The sequence below is a fragment of the Elephantulus edwardii genome, unplaced genomic scaffold (genome assembly GCF_000299155.1).
Source record: "Elephantulus edwardii isolate Elephantulus edwardi_28Jun2011 unplaced genomic scaffold, EleEdw1.0 scaffold00378, whole genome shotgun sequence".
NCBI classification, from domain to species: Eukaryota; Metazoa; Chordata; class Mammalia; order Macroscelidea; family Macroscelididae; genus Elephantulus; species Elephantulus edwardii.
Genome location: NW_006400128.1, coordinates 1,508,319 through 1,522,225, shown reverse-complemented (window position 1 = coordinate 1,522,225; position 13,907 = coordinate 1,508,319). Strand labels below are relative to the sequence as shown.

General features: G+C 34.8%; 1 protein-coding gene across 1 annotated transcript in view; it reads left to right on the top strand.

Annotated features, from left to right (window-relative positions):
- The window catches only part of BRWD3 (bromodomain and WD repeat domain containing 3), a 363,038-nt gene that overhangs the window by 10,398 nt on the left and 338,733 nt on the right, over nucleotides 1-13,907 (top strand). Inside the window, exons 5-6 of the mRNA XM_006902191.1 lie at nucleotides 6,803-6,953; nucleotides 8,417-8,515. Coding sequence (XP_006902253.1) covers nucleotides 6,803-6,953; nucleotides 8,417-8,515 — 250 coding nt within the window. The remainder of the gene's footprint in view (nucleotides 1-6,802; nucleotides 6,954-8,416; nucleotides 8,516-13,907) is intronic.

Here is a 13,907-nt window from a genome sequence, read left to right as displayed (position 1 = left end):
TATCTGTGGCTCTCGTCTGTGACACTGTCTACTGAAGTGGCCCAGCTTTCCACAGTGGAAGCAATTCTGACCTCCTTTATTTCCTTTGGGTGGCACTGTATATGAGTAAGACTTCCTTTTCCTGACACAGTCCAGCTACATTTCTGTCACCAAGTCCATGTTTTCCAACTACTGAGTCTTCTTCTCCGTTCCCAACTTTTACATTCCAGTCACCTATTATTTTCAGTGCAACTTGACTGCATGTTCGATCGATCTCAGAGAAAGCTGGTAGAAATCTCCTATTTCTTCTTCTTTGGCTCTGGTTGTGGGTCCATATTATCTGAATGATAGTGGTATTCACTGGACTTCCTTGTATGCGTATGGCTATTATCTTGTCACTCACAATATTGTACTTCATGACAAATCTAGAAATGGCTTTTCTAACTATGAAAGCAATCCCATTTTTCCTCACCTTTTTATCTCCAGAGTAAAATATCATATGATCATCCAACTCAAAATGCCCCATGCCAGTCCATCTCATCTCACCAATGCCTCGTTTGTCTATATTTATGTATTCCATTTCTTCCTTAACAATATCTAATTTTCCTACATTCATGGTTCTCACATTCCATGTTCCTTTCACTAACGTCTGCTTACAACTGTTCCTCTTCCTTTGTATTTCCATACTTTAAAGCTCCACAGGTTTGAGGCCTTGAACACTAATGACCAGATGAGTTGTGGGAGGATACCAAGGGAGGATATCCAAAAAGAGTGCAAATGTTCATTATAAAGTCAGGAGGAAGAAAAGACCAAAATGGATGTCCCAAGAAACTCTGAATATTGCACTGGAATGCAGAGAAGCCAAAGCACAAGGAAGAATTCAAGATACTAAAGAGTTGAATAAAAGATTTCAAAAGGCAGCGCGGGATGACATAGCAATGAATATTGCAATGAAATGTACAAGGAGCTGGAGTTGGAAAATCAAAAGGGCTGAACTCACTCAGCATTTCTTAAGCTCAAGGAACTGAAGAACAAATTCAAACCTCGAGTTGCTATAATCAAGGATTCTTTAGGCAGAATATTAAGTGATACAGGAAGTATTAAAAGAAGATAGAATATACTGAGTCACTGTATCGAATGGAATTGGCAGACAGAGAAGAATTTAATGAAACAACATATGAGCAAGAGCCTATGGTGATAAAAGAAGAAGTTCAAGCTGTATTGAAGGAAACAGCAAAAAATAAGGCCCCAGGAATAGATGGTATAGCAATTGACATATTTCAGCTAACAGATGCTGCCCTGGACATGCTCACCAAGTTGTGGCAAGAAATCTGGAGAACAACCACTGGGCCAACTGACTGGAAGAGATCTATATTTGTTACCATTCCAATTAAGGGTGACCCAACAGAGGGTGGAAGCTATAGAAAAATATCATTGATTTCACACGCAAGCAAGTTTCTACTGAATATCATCCAAAAGTGACTGAAACAGCACATCATCAGAGAACTGCCAGAAGTCCAGGCTGGGTTTAGAAGGGTTCGTGGTACTAGGGATATTATCGCTAATGTTCACTGGATCTTAGCTGAAAGCAGGGAGTACCAAAGGAATGCCTATCTGTGTTTCATTGATTGTGCAAAGGCTCTTGACTGTGTGGATCATAACAAATCATGGCTGATTCTGAGAAGTATGGGAATCCCAGAACACTTGATTGTGGTAACGCAAAACCTATACTTGGATCAAGAGGCAATCAAAACAGAGCAGGGAATCCCTGCATAGTTCAAAATTGGGAAGGGTTTATGCCAGGGATGTGTCCTGTCTCCATACCTTTTCAACCTGTATGCAGAACAGATCATCCAGGAGGCTAGGCTCTGTGACGAGAAGCGTGGCGTCTGTATTGGTGGAAGGTCTCTCAACAATCTGCGTTATGCAGATGACACAACCCTGCTTGTTGAAACTGAGGAGGACCTGAAGCACTTGCTGCAGAGGGTCAAGGACTGTAGCCTTCAGTATGGATTGAGGCTGAATGTTAACAAGTCAAAGATTCTCACCACTGGACCACTTGTCAGCATCAGGATAAATGGTGAAGAGATTGAGATTGTTCACAGCTTTAGTTTGTTTGGCTCTACCGTTAACACTCTTGGCAACAGTAGCCCAGAAATTAAAAGACGTTTTGTGATTGGAAAGTCTGCTATTAGAGACCTCTCCAAAGTACTGAAGAGCGATGGTGTCTCTCTGGAGACTAAGGTGCGTCTGATATGGGCCATGGTCTTTGCAATCACTTGTTATGCATTAAGAGAGTTGGACAGTGACTAGGGAGGATAGATGGAGAATCTATATCTTTGAGCTGTGGTGCTGGAGAAGAGTATTGAGGATACCACGGACTGCTAAGAAAACAAGAAAATTCATCCTGCAGAGGGTTAAGCCTGATGGCTCCTTGGAGGCAAGGATTCTGAGGCTTCGTCTGACATACTTTGGTCATGTTGTAAGGAGAGACCACTCCTTGAAGAGGGACATCATGCTTGGGAGGGTAGAGGGCAGGCGCAGGAGGGGAAGGCCCTCTATGAAGTGGATAGATTTAGTGACTGGGGTAATCGGGCTGGATGTGTCAGAGACAGTGAGATTGGAACAGGACAGAGCAGAGTTTAGGGCTGTTGTACATTGGGTCTCTATGAGTTGAAAGCGACTCAATGGCACATAACAGTAACAACATGTTCATATTAGTATTATTCACTAGAGCAAGAAAATGGAAATAACGCAAAGGACTATCAACAAGTGAATGTACTAAGAAATCGTGGACTATCCACATAATAATGCTATGTGACACTAAGGAACAACTATTTCATAAATTACTTCAGAGAGTCTAGACAGCATTATGCTGAGGGAACTGAGTCTCCTAAGGACAAATACTGCCAAAGTTTATTATTATAAAAATAGAAAGATGTACACAAATGTCCAAAAGGGGTAAGGGAGTGAAAAAAGCAGGAGAGAAATCATTAGAATAGCAGAGGTTAGTGGGCAGATGAAGGGGTAGTAAAAGAATAGAAAAGACAATGCGGCCTTAAAAAGATGAGGTAATTATAGGCCAAGATCAATAGTTATTAGTTGTATAAAGTAGAATGTATGTGCAAGTTATTTATATGAAACACAGTGTACATGAATAGAGCACAATATAAATGAAAGATTGTGTAAAACACAATGTCATATGCCGTGGGGTTGCCTGTGACTCTTTGTGATCTTGTGCATAATAGCTCTGAACTCTGCCCTATTCTGAGCCAATGTTACTGACTCTGACACAGTTACCCCCATTATCCCAGTTACTGTGACAATCCATCTCATCCAGGCTCTTCCTCTCCAATGCATGATGTCCTTCAAGGACTGATCTTCCTGGCAACATGCCTGAAGTATGTGAGACAGCTTCAGAGGGGAGGAAAGTGCTAGAATGAATGGGTGGAAATCCAAAGTCTCTAAATTTTCATTGAAATTAATAATAAATTTAAAAAAATGAAAAAAGAAAAGAGAACTGGGAGGAGAGGTGGACAGGGAGGAAAATGTGCAAAAATGAATGAATGGAAAACCGTGTTCTCTATAAACTTTCATTAAAAATCTCAATTTAAAAAATTTTTAAAAAGATTTATATTTTTAAAAAAAACTGTAGAAGATTTCTACCTGACCAACTGACTGGAAGAGACCCATTTCAAAGAATGATGATTCAATATAATGCTGAAATTATCTGAGAGTAACTCATGCAAGTAAAATTTTGTTGATGATATTTCAGATACGGTTGCAGCTGTACACAGATATGGAACTATAAAAAAATTAAGGCACATTTGGAAGACCCTTTGAAATGGGTAATATTTTGGAGATCCTGGCTGAAATTGGAAAATAACAAAAAGATCATTACCTGTCTTTTATTGACTATACAAAGATTTTCTACTGTGTGTATTATAACAAATTATAACTAACAGTGGGAAGAATGGGAATTTCAAAACACTTGTGCTCATGCATATCCTGTACATAGACCAAGAGACAGTTCTTTGAATAAAATAGGGGTATGATGTATCGTTTAAAGTCAGAGAAGGTGAACATCAGATTGTATATTTTCACCATATTTATTCAATCAGTATACTGAGTAAAAACTAAAAAAATTTTCAGAAGCTGTTTATATGAAAAATGTTATCTCCCATCAAGTCAAAACTGGCTCATAACTGTCACTCCAGCAGGTTTTCAGAGGCTTTATATCTCACAGAAATAGATTACCTGTCTTCCATAGAGCAGCTGGTGTATTTAAAACACGTGCCTTAGAGTTGGCCCCACAATTCCTCCCCTGTAGGCCACCAAAGCTCCCTATGTGAAAAGTGAGAGATAGGAATGGAAGAAGGTTCATGAACAACTGGATGATACCACTTTGCTTACTGAAAGTAAAATGATGTGAAGTTCCTGCTAATGAAAATCAAAGATTATATAGCCTTCAAGTATGGATTATACTTATTTGAATATAAAATAGTAAAAGTTCAATTCTTTCAAGTGAACCAGTAACTAACATGAAAAAAATTGAGAAAATATTGGAATTATCAATTATTTTTTTAGGATCTATAGTCAATACTTGTAATGAATTGAATTGTGTCTCCCTCAAAACACATGTGTGTATTAATTGATTGATATAATATGAAAGTTTTGTAATTATCCCCCATGATCTGATAAACTAAGCATTTGTAAAAGGGTTAATGATGAGATTTAACATCTTTAAATATATCACAGTGCTGCAATCAGATACAAGGTGAGTTTCCCTGTGGTGTGGCCTGCATCACATTTTACCTTAAGGCGATAGCAAAGGAAAGACAGTTAGGAGACCTCAGAACCATCAAGAATAATTTTCCAGGAGTGGAATCTATCTGTCTGGACTCAAGTCATGGTGCTGAGATGCTCCTTGACATAAAGGAAGACCAAGATAATATGGAGATCTCCAAGGAATGCCACACCTACAGTTACTGAAAGAAAAAAAAAAGACTCCTCCAGAATCACCAGAGAATGCCTTCTAGAGCTGCACTTCTATAATCTTAAACTATATGAGAATAAATTTGTTAAAATCCACTTGCGGTATCTCTTAGCCAACTAAGCTGAACTATTTCAGTAAGATAACTCACAGGGAAGCAGCAGTCAGGAAATGAAGCTATGCATTGGCACATCTGCTGTCCAAGACCTATTTAAAGTGTTAAAAACTAGAGGTTTTCTAGAGATTCAAGTCCACTTGACTTAAGCCATACTGTTTTTTTATTTTTTATTTTATTTCATTATTTTTTGTGTGTACCATCAAATCAGATCTGACTGATACAGGAGGAGATTGTTCCTCCTTCTCCAGCAGAGCATCTGGTGGATTTGAACCGTTTACCTCCAAGATTGCAGTGCAGCTTCTTGCCACTAGGCCACCAGAGCTCACCAAGCCATACTATTTTAACTCACCTCATATATATGTGAAGGTGGGACAAGCAACAACAGAGACCAAAGAGAAATGAAAAATGCCTTTGACGTAGGGTGTTGGCAAAGAGTATTGGTTATATGGTGGACTGCCAGAAAGAACAAATCTAATTTGGAGGAAGCACCGTTAATATGGTCCTTAGGAATGATAGTGAGGCTTCATCTTTTGAACATATTATTAGGTGAGATTAATCCCTGGAAGAGGACATTATATTTGGTAAAGTAGCAACCACAACAACTCATTGCCATTGAGTCAGAATTGAATCATAGCTAACTCTCCAGTGGGTTTTTAGAGGCTGTAAATATCATGGGAGGAATTCTCCCATCTTTCCTGACGAGGCGCTGGTGGATTTGAGCCACTTGTTGGCAGTGCATTTCCCTATCTACTAGGTTACCTAATGAGATGGATTGATAGAGTGGCTGCAAAAGTGTGCTGACACATAGCAATGATTGTGAGGATGAAGAAGGGCCGGCCATTGCTTTGTTCTGTTTTCATTGAATAACAGACTGGAAGGACCTAACTAAAATAACATTCAGAAACAGATGTCTGGACCATATGTTAAGATAGAGGTGTAAGTAGATGTTCTTGTTCTCTAAGAATTTTAAATGGTCTTGTTTTCTCTGGTTACCATTTTGAGTAATTAGGCATAAGAAATTTTACATTAGCTTAGGGAAAAAAAGGAAAATAAGGTTTTTGTTAACTCAGGTTGTTTGGAGTATGGTATTTATAAAGTTTTTAGTTTGATACCCTTTGGATAATAGTTAATTCATACCAGTTAAATTCACATTATTCTTTTTGCTGGTATTTGAATTAAAGTTTACAAACCATTCATACACATTTTGTTTTATAACATTAACTACAATGCTCAGAATATCTGAATATCTTCTTACTGTCTATTACTTTCCCTTTTATCCATCTTAGTGTCTGTTATCTATAAGGAAGCTCCATTGGCATTGTCTGTAGGAAATTGTCCTGTTATGCCAAAGGTGGTACCTCTTTGGTGGTTAGAATTCACCATCTTTATTAAGACAATAGTTAACATTTATAGGAAAAAACATCTGCTTTATTGTGCAGATGTGTAAGTAGTAGTAGACTTCACCTAGCACTTTTGTGTATTTAGAAATTTTAGGTATGTTTACTTTTACTACTTTGAAACATTTATTTCATGAGATTAACAGCTAAGTAAATGATTTGAGACATGCGAAAAAAAAGGTGTCTTGACATTTAAATGTCATATTATTTGAATGTGCTTGTTATAGCAGTTTTTTACCTTTGGTTGAAGTATTAAAATATAAAATAATGAATTTTATTTTCCCGAGTCTATTATTTTAAAATTATGCTTTTTAGGTGGCAGCCAATGCACACATTCCTCCAGACTACCTCCTTAAAATTTGTGAGCGAATTGTTCCCTTACTAGATAAGGAGATCCCTCAGAGTGTTCCTGGGGTACAGACATTACTCGGTATTGGTCGACAGTCTTTGTTACGAGATGCCAAAGGTAAGCATAGACTGTTAACAAAAGGAGTGAAGAATGATATTGTTTTAGTGTGCAAGTAATTTTTTGAGGCCTCAAAGGGTTATTGTGTTTTCTTTATGTAAAACAGTGAATATAGAAGTAAAAATATATATAGTCCCTTTGCAATTTTGTGGAATAGAGATATCAAAGTTCAACACTCTGATTAGTACAGTATAAATGCTTAAGTGATTTTTCCATTCCATTATAATGTTCTTAATCTTTGAGTCTTGATAGTACCATCCTACTCACATTTTGCATTTTATGTTGTTACGTGCCATCGAGTCATGTTTTATCACATATAAGTAAAAATTATGATATGTAAAGATATTATAATTGAAAAGTACTAACCCATCCTTAACTGTTCAATTAAAATTTCTCTACTTGTATTTTCAGTCTTTTTACAGATCTTTTAAACACAATTACATGAGACCTCTATGTAAAATATATAAAGTGGCATTTTATGAACATGAAAATGTGAAATTAGGAGTTTAGGATGTCTTTAGGAGTAATAATACTTTAGTTCTAGCAGCCACTTGATTTCTGTGTTTTGTTTTAATAGCGTATTAAGCCACTTGATTTCTGTGTTTTGTTTTAATAGCGTATTTTTTAAAATTGTAATTTACAAAGATAAATAATTCTAGTTTTAAACATCTCAACTTAAAAGTTAAGGGAATTTTTCAATTCAGCTAATTTGGAAAATTTGAAGGTAGTTACGGTAGAATACTTTTTTCAGAATTGACTTATTAAAAATAATTTTTGCCTGGATTCTTTTACTTAAGCATGAAAGTCAGACAAAAAAAACACTTAAAACTATTGTCAGATATCATCACAGTAGCTAAAACTTAGAGGTTGGCAGTTTGAACTAAATGGTGACATCATGGAAGAAAAATATTTCATTCTGCTTCTGTAAGTTTATAGCTTTGGAAAACCTATGGAACAGTTCTATTCTGTTCTATATGGTGAGTTTGGTTTGGTGTCATATTATTAATATGTTACTAACATTACCAATGTCAACATTAGTAATATTAATTATTAATAGCATTGTAATTACTATAATGGCACACCAAGGCCTGAATTTTCATGGCACTCTGTTTAATAAGGATTTACTTGCTTATGTAGTTTTATGTGAATGAATATGTATGTATAAGTCTAAAAATCAAGGAGGACCAGTGCAAGCTTAAGAATTAATGACGTTATTTAACCCATAATGCAACTATATGTACAATGAGAGCTTTACTTTTAGGCCAACACAGACTTTAAGAATGGTGTTGGTGGATTTTAGTCATGATTTTGTTTATAACATGTTACAATATATGCATGTTATTTTTATTATGGTTCTAATAGTTAAAATATATTTCAGCAATTGAAATTTAAATTTGACTGAAGCAGTTAAAATAATTTTTGCATTCTTGAACTAACCTGTGATTTTTTTTGTGTGTGTGTAGACTATAAGAGTACACTGTGGAATGGGTCTGCTTTTGCAGCTCTACATAGAGGCAGACCTCCCGAACTACCTGTAAATTATGTGAAACCTCCAAACGTGGGTGAGTGGTATTTATATGCATTTATAAACAAACTTTTGTGTCATTTCTTAAACTCAGGTACAAAATAAAAGTACACTCTGCTTATATCAGTTACAAGCCTTATAAATACGGTATTTATACATTTTCTGTGTCTTTAAAATAAAAATTTCTCAATCATGTTCTTATTTTACTTGGGACATCACTGGTCAGATCATTAGTAAATATTAGTCGTGTACTCCAAGGAACTTAAACTATAAAACCATTTTATTTTACATTTGGTTTCTCACAAAGTATATGCAGAACCAAGCTTCTAGACAAGTAATTGCCATTCAGCTTTGCTATCTCACTCTAGAAAAATTATAAAATTTTATGTGCTCTGGTGACCTAGTGATGATAAGATGTGCTGCAATCCCGAAGGCATGCATTTGAGTCTACCAGCTATTCTGCAAGAGAAAGATGGGCAATCTCCTGTACAATTAACTACCTCTGAAAACTCACATATAGGACCTAAAGAATATCCCATAAATTTGTAAAGGTTCAAAATTAAAATGGAAAAATAATAACCTTTTCTTTTTCAAAGAATACTCATTTAAGTACTTTATAAGTAAGCGTATAGAATTTATTTACCTCCAGAGATTAAATAAGTTAAAATTAGAATTTTTTTAATTTAGAGAAAATCATTGATTATGTCATTATAAAAGGTTATTAATTTGAACTATAAAGCTGAAGTAGTCTACTAGATTGAGTGTAACTGTATTTTTTATTTTTGAGAGTTCTTCATATATTTTGAGTACAAGTACTTTATCAAATAGGTATTTTGCAGATATTTTCTCTCAACTACAGATTGTATTTTCACTTCAACAGTCTTTCAAAGAACAGAAGTTTGTTTTTCATTATGTCCAATTTATAATTTTTTTAAGTTTATTCTTTTTTTCCCCTTGCATTAGAAATCTTTGCTTAATTCATTGTCATAAAGATTTTCATGTTTTATAGTTTTAAGCTTCACATTTAGATCTTTGATTTGTTTTGAGTTAATTTTTGTAGGTGTAGGTCACACTTTTAATATATTTGTTTCAGTACTATTATATTGAAAAGTAATGTATTTGTTGCAGTGCCATTTTATTTCTCCACTGAATTCCCTTGTCATGGTTGTAAAAAATCTATTGTCCACATATGTAAGACACAATTATGTAGGCCCTCTAGCTTCGTTCTCATTTTCTCAAAATTGTTTTAGCTTTTTTAGGTCCTTAACATTTGCATATAAATTCTAAAATCAGAGTCTTAATGTCTGCCAAAGAAAACCAACTGAGTTTTTGCTCAAAATTGTATTGAATCTCTAAGTCAATTTGGGGAGAATTCACATTTTAATAGCATTGAGCCTACCAAAGCAGAAACATAGTTTTTCTTTCCGTTTATTTAAGTCTTTATTTTCTCACAGCAGTGTTATAATTTTTAGCATATAGGTCTTGAATATCTAGCATGAAAATTTTTCCTAAGGATTTTATTGTTTAAGGTTGGAATGTTTTTGCAAATTTTAGTTTATGATTGCTCTTTTCTACTAAATGGTAAATTCACTAACCAGGATGCTCCTTTGAGGCAAGGATGGTGAAACTCCATCTTACTTACTTTGGACATGTTGTCAGGCTGATTCAGTTCAAAGAGAAGGATATCATCCATGGAAATCCGAAGGGTCAGCACAAGATAGAAAGATCCTTGTTGAGATGGATTGATATAGTGACTGTAAAAAATGGGGTCAAGTGTGTCAGAGATGGTGAAATTGACTCAGGATAGGGCAAGGTTCACATCTGTTTTTCATAGATTCGCTATGAGTTATAGTCAGCTTGATGGCATATGACAATAACAGCAACAACAAATTTACCAAATTATTTATCAGTCACCTTCATCATTGTCTTCTTTTTAAAAACATTCACTAGTATTTTCTATATAACGATGTTGTCTGCAAATACAGATTCACTTTTTTTCTTTTGAATTTCATTAACTTATATCTTTTTTAAAAAAATTCTTTTTATTACAGTGACATAGTGGTTAATAGTAGTAGTGATACAGAACAATCTTACCTTTTGCTGATCTTAGGAATACATAATTTTTCACCATTAAAAAGTACTGTATTTTATCAATGCTTTTTATCAGTTTGAAGGTTTTTCTGTCTCTTCTTTGCATAGACTTTATATTGTAAATGGATATGACCTTATTGCCTTTTATTTTGTCCAATATGTTTGGATAATTCCTAACTAGTATTTATGTAAAATGGTGCTAATAAATAGAACTTTCTGTAATAATAGAGATCTTCTGTGATTTCCATAACAATAGTCATTAGCCATATGTGTCTATTGCAACTGAGGAACTAAATTTTTATTGTTAATTATTTTTAAGTAATTTGAAATTCAACAACCACATGTAGATTTAGTAAGGTTGAACAGTGCAGATTTAGATAGACAAGCTGCTCTCTCGATATGGGCATAGTTTAGTAATGAATTGACTAATGATTCAATTTATAAATTCTGTCTTTGAAAGTTGCCTATTTTTATATTTAGAAACTATCATTAGCTTTTCTTTTTTCTTTAGTAACTTACTACAAGGAGCTCTGGTGGCCTAGTGGGTAAGGAATTGTATTGCCAACCCAAAGGCAGGGAATTTAAATCCATTAGCTGCTCTGTGAGGAAAAAAGATGGGCAGTCTCCTGTGTGATTTACAGCTTCTGAAAATTCACTGAAGGGTCAGCCATGAGGCAGTTCTGACTCAATGGCAATAAGTTGAGTGTTGTTTGAACTTGTTATAAGATATTGTACATAATTTCCAACTTTTGTGTAGTTAATCAACAATGTTATTTAAGGATTAATGAAATGGAGGTAAGGCTATTATAAGACTTTAAACATATGGGTATTTAAATTTAGTAAGGCTGACTTTCTAAATTCCTTTAGGGCAAAAGTAAGGATGTCTATGATATTTACATTATTATAGCTTTGGGCTTCAGTTGTGCCATTAGCTGCATGCTTACCTAAACTGGTGTTACATATGCCAAAATTAAATTTGAGAAGAATATGAAACTAATTCAAAATAATATACTTAGTGTCACTCAAGGAAATCTTGGGAAATATATAGTTAATAATTGTAGTGTTGTTTGAGATCTTGAATTATTATGACTAGAAACTATTTGTGATATATTTGGAAATTAGTGTTTGAAAACGGCAGTGATTATATAAGAAGTTAAAATTGAAAACTAACTCTTCCATTTAGTTAGATTGTTATTTTAGGAGTAATTTTACTGTGTTTTTAAATTTGTATTTGAGTATCTATTTTTGCATTGGTGTGGTACCTATTCTAGTAAAAGTTCGATAAATTTTTCTATGATAACAAACAGTACTCACAAAAATTTTGTTACAAATATCAGTTGGGTGGCTTGCTTATTTTAATTTGAAATTGACATGCCCAATGGAATATAACTTACTCTTCTGAATTTATGCATTAAGATGGTTTTTAAGCTTCCCCCTCTTTTTCTTTGGTACACAAAGCAGTGTACTGTAATGTATATAGTAAGCTTGTAATTTATAGTGTATATCATTCAAGAGGCTTGCATTTATTTTAAAACCAAATTAATATTTGCCTAGTACTATAAACTTCAATTTAATATTCATTGGCTCCTGACTTAACTGACGATGAGAAAGCACTATTTCTTGTTAATAAGTAAATGCAGTTGAAAGATCTATTACCCACAAGTGGATTCTTACTCATGTGTTGCAGAGTAGAATTGCTGTCCATAGGATTTGCATGGCTGTGACCTGGAAGCAGATCATCAGGTCTGTCTTCTAAGGTGTCTCTGGGTGGAGTCAAAACACTAACCTTTCAGTTAGTAGTTTAATGTTTTATTATTTGCAACACCAAGAAACTCATAAATTGAAAGACAAACCCATTGCCTTTGATTTGATTTGTCCTATATATAGGACAGAACAGAACTGTTCATAGGGTTTCCAAAGCTGCAAACCTTTACAGAAGTAATCTGCTACATTTTTCTCTAACAGAGTAATTTGTGGGTTTGAACATCTATTCATTTGGTTTGCAGCTGAGTGCTTATGCACTGCTTTGCTAAGGCTATGTTTTAGCCAGAGTTATTATGTCCTCTCTACTTATGGACATCAATATACTTAGTATATTTTGACCAATAAAATTTCACTTGTGTCATTCCATTTTCTCATTAAACCTGAAAAAAAGAAAAGAGAAAACAAAGCTACTAATGTTGACTAAGAAACATTTATAGAGTAGGAAATATTAACTTAAGATTATTTTAGTTAGCCCTACTTACGTACAACTTGTTTTCTGAAAAATTTTTTTTATTTAAAACTGAGACTACAGGCGATTCCTGAAGTTAAGACTATCTGATTTACTGATGAATCATTCTAACCCTTTAATGTTATTTAAATTTACACACTCTTTGAATGATTGAACCAATCTTTCAAAATATACCAAACTCACTGCCAGGAGTAGATTCTAACTCAACAAACCTATGTTCCTAAGTACCTTCAAGTCGGAATTGACCCTCCGGCAGGTTTTCAGAGGCAATAAATTACACAGAAGGAGATTGCCCATCATTTTTAACCTAAGAGAACCTGCTGGATGTGAATTATGTGCCTTTGGGTTGTAAGTGCAGCTCCTTACCACTAGGCCACTAGAGCCCTCTGTAGGGAAGAATATAACTGCCCCCTAGGGTTTCCAAGATTGTAAGCCTTTACAGGAGCAAATTACCTCATCTTTCTCCTCAGGAGTAGCTAGGAGTTAGGTTTGAACCACTGACCTTTAGGTTAGCAATCCAACCACCAGGATTCCTGAACCAACCCAAAATCCAATGTCATCAAGTAGGTTTTAACTCATTGTGATTCTGTATCACATTTGTTTTATGGGAAGAGACTGGCCTTTCATCCAGCTGAGCTGCTGATGGATTTGAACTACTAACCTTTTGTTTGACAGCCCATTGTGATATATGTTATGCCACCAATGCTTCTGGCACCAACCCCTGTTCAGAACAAATTCTTCATTCCATTCATTTTCACTTGCTCATGTGCAGTTTTTAAATAATTGTAAAGGTTCCCAGATATCTCCTGCACTAAAATATGGCTGAATACGAAATATATGGACTTCTGTCAGCTCACCTACAAATTCCATTTAAAGCCTTTTGTTAGGAACAGGTCTCATTTTCATGGTGATGATTGTGGTACAAGAAGTCTAATCTGTGAAAGATGGTGTCTACTAAATTGAAAGAAGATAGTCTTGTTGGAATAGTTTTTATTTGATTGTTGTTGTTGTTTAATGCCGTTGAGTCGTAGACGACTCATGGTGACCCTATGAATGAACAGCCTGAGCACTGTTCGTACATAGAGTTTCCGGAGGCAAGCCATTT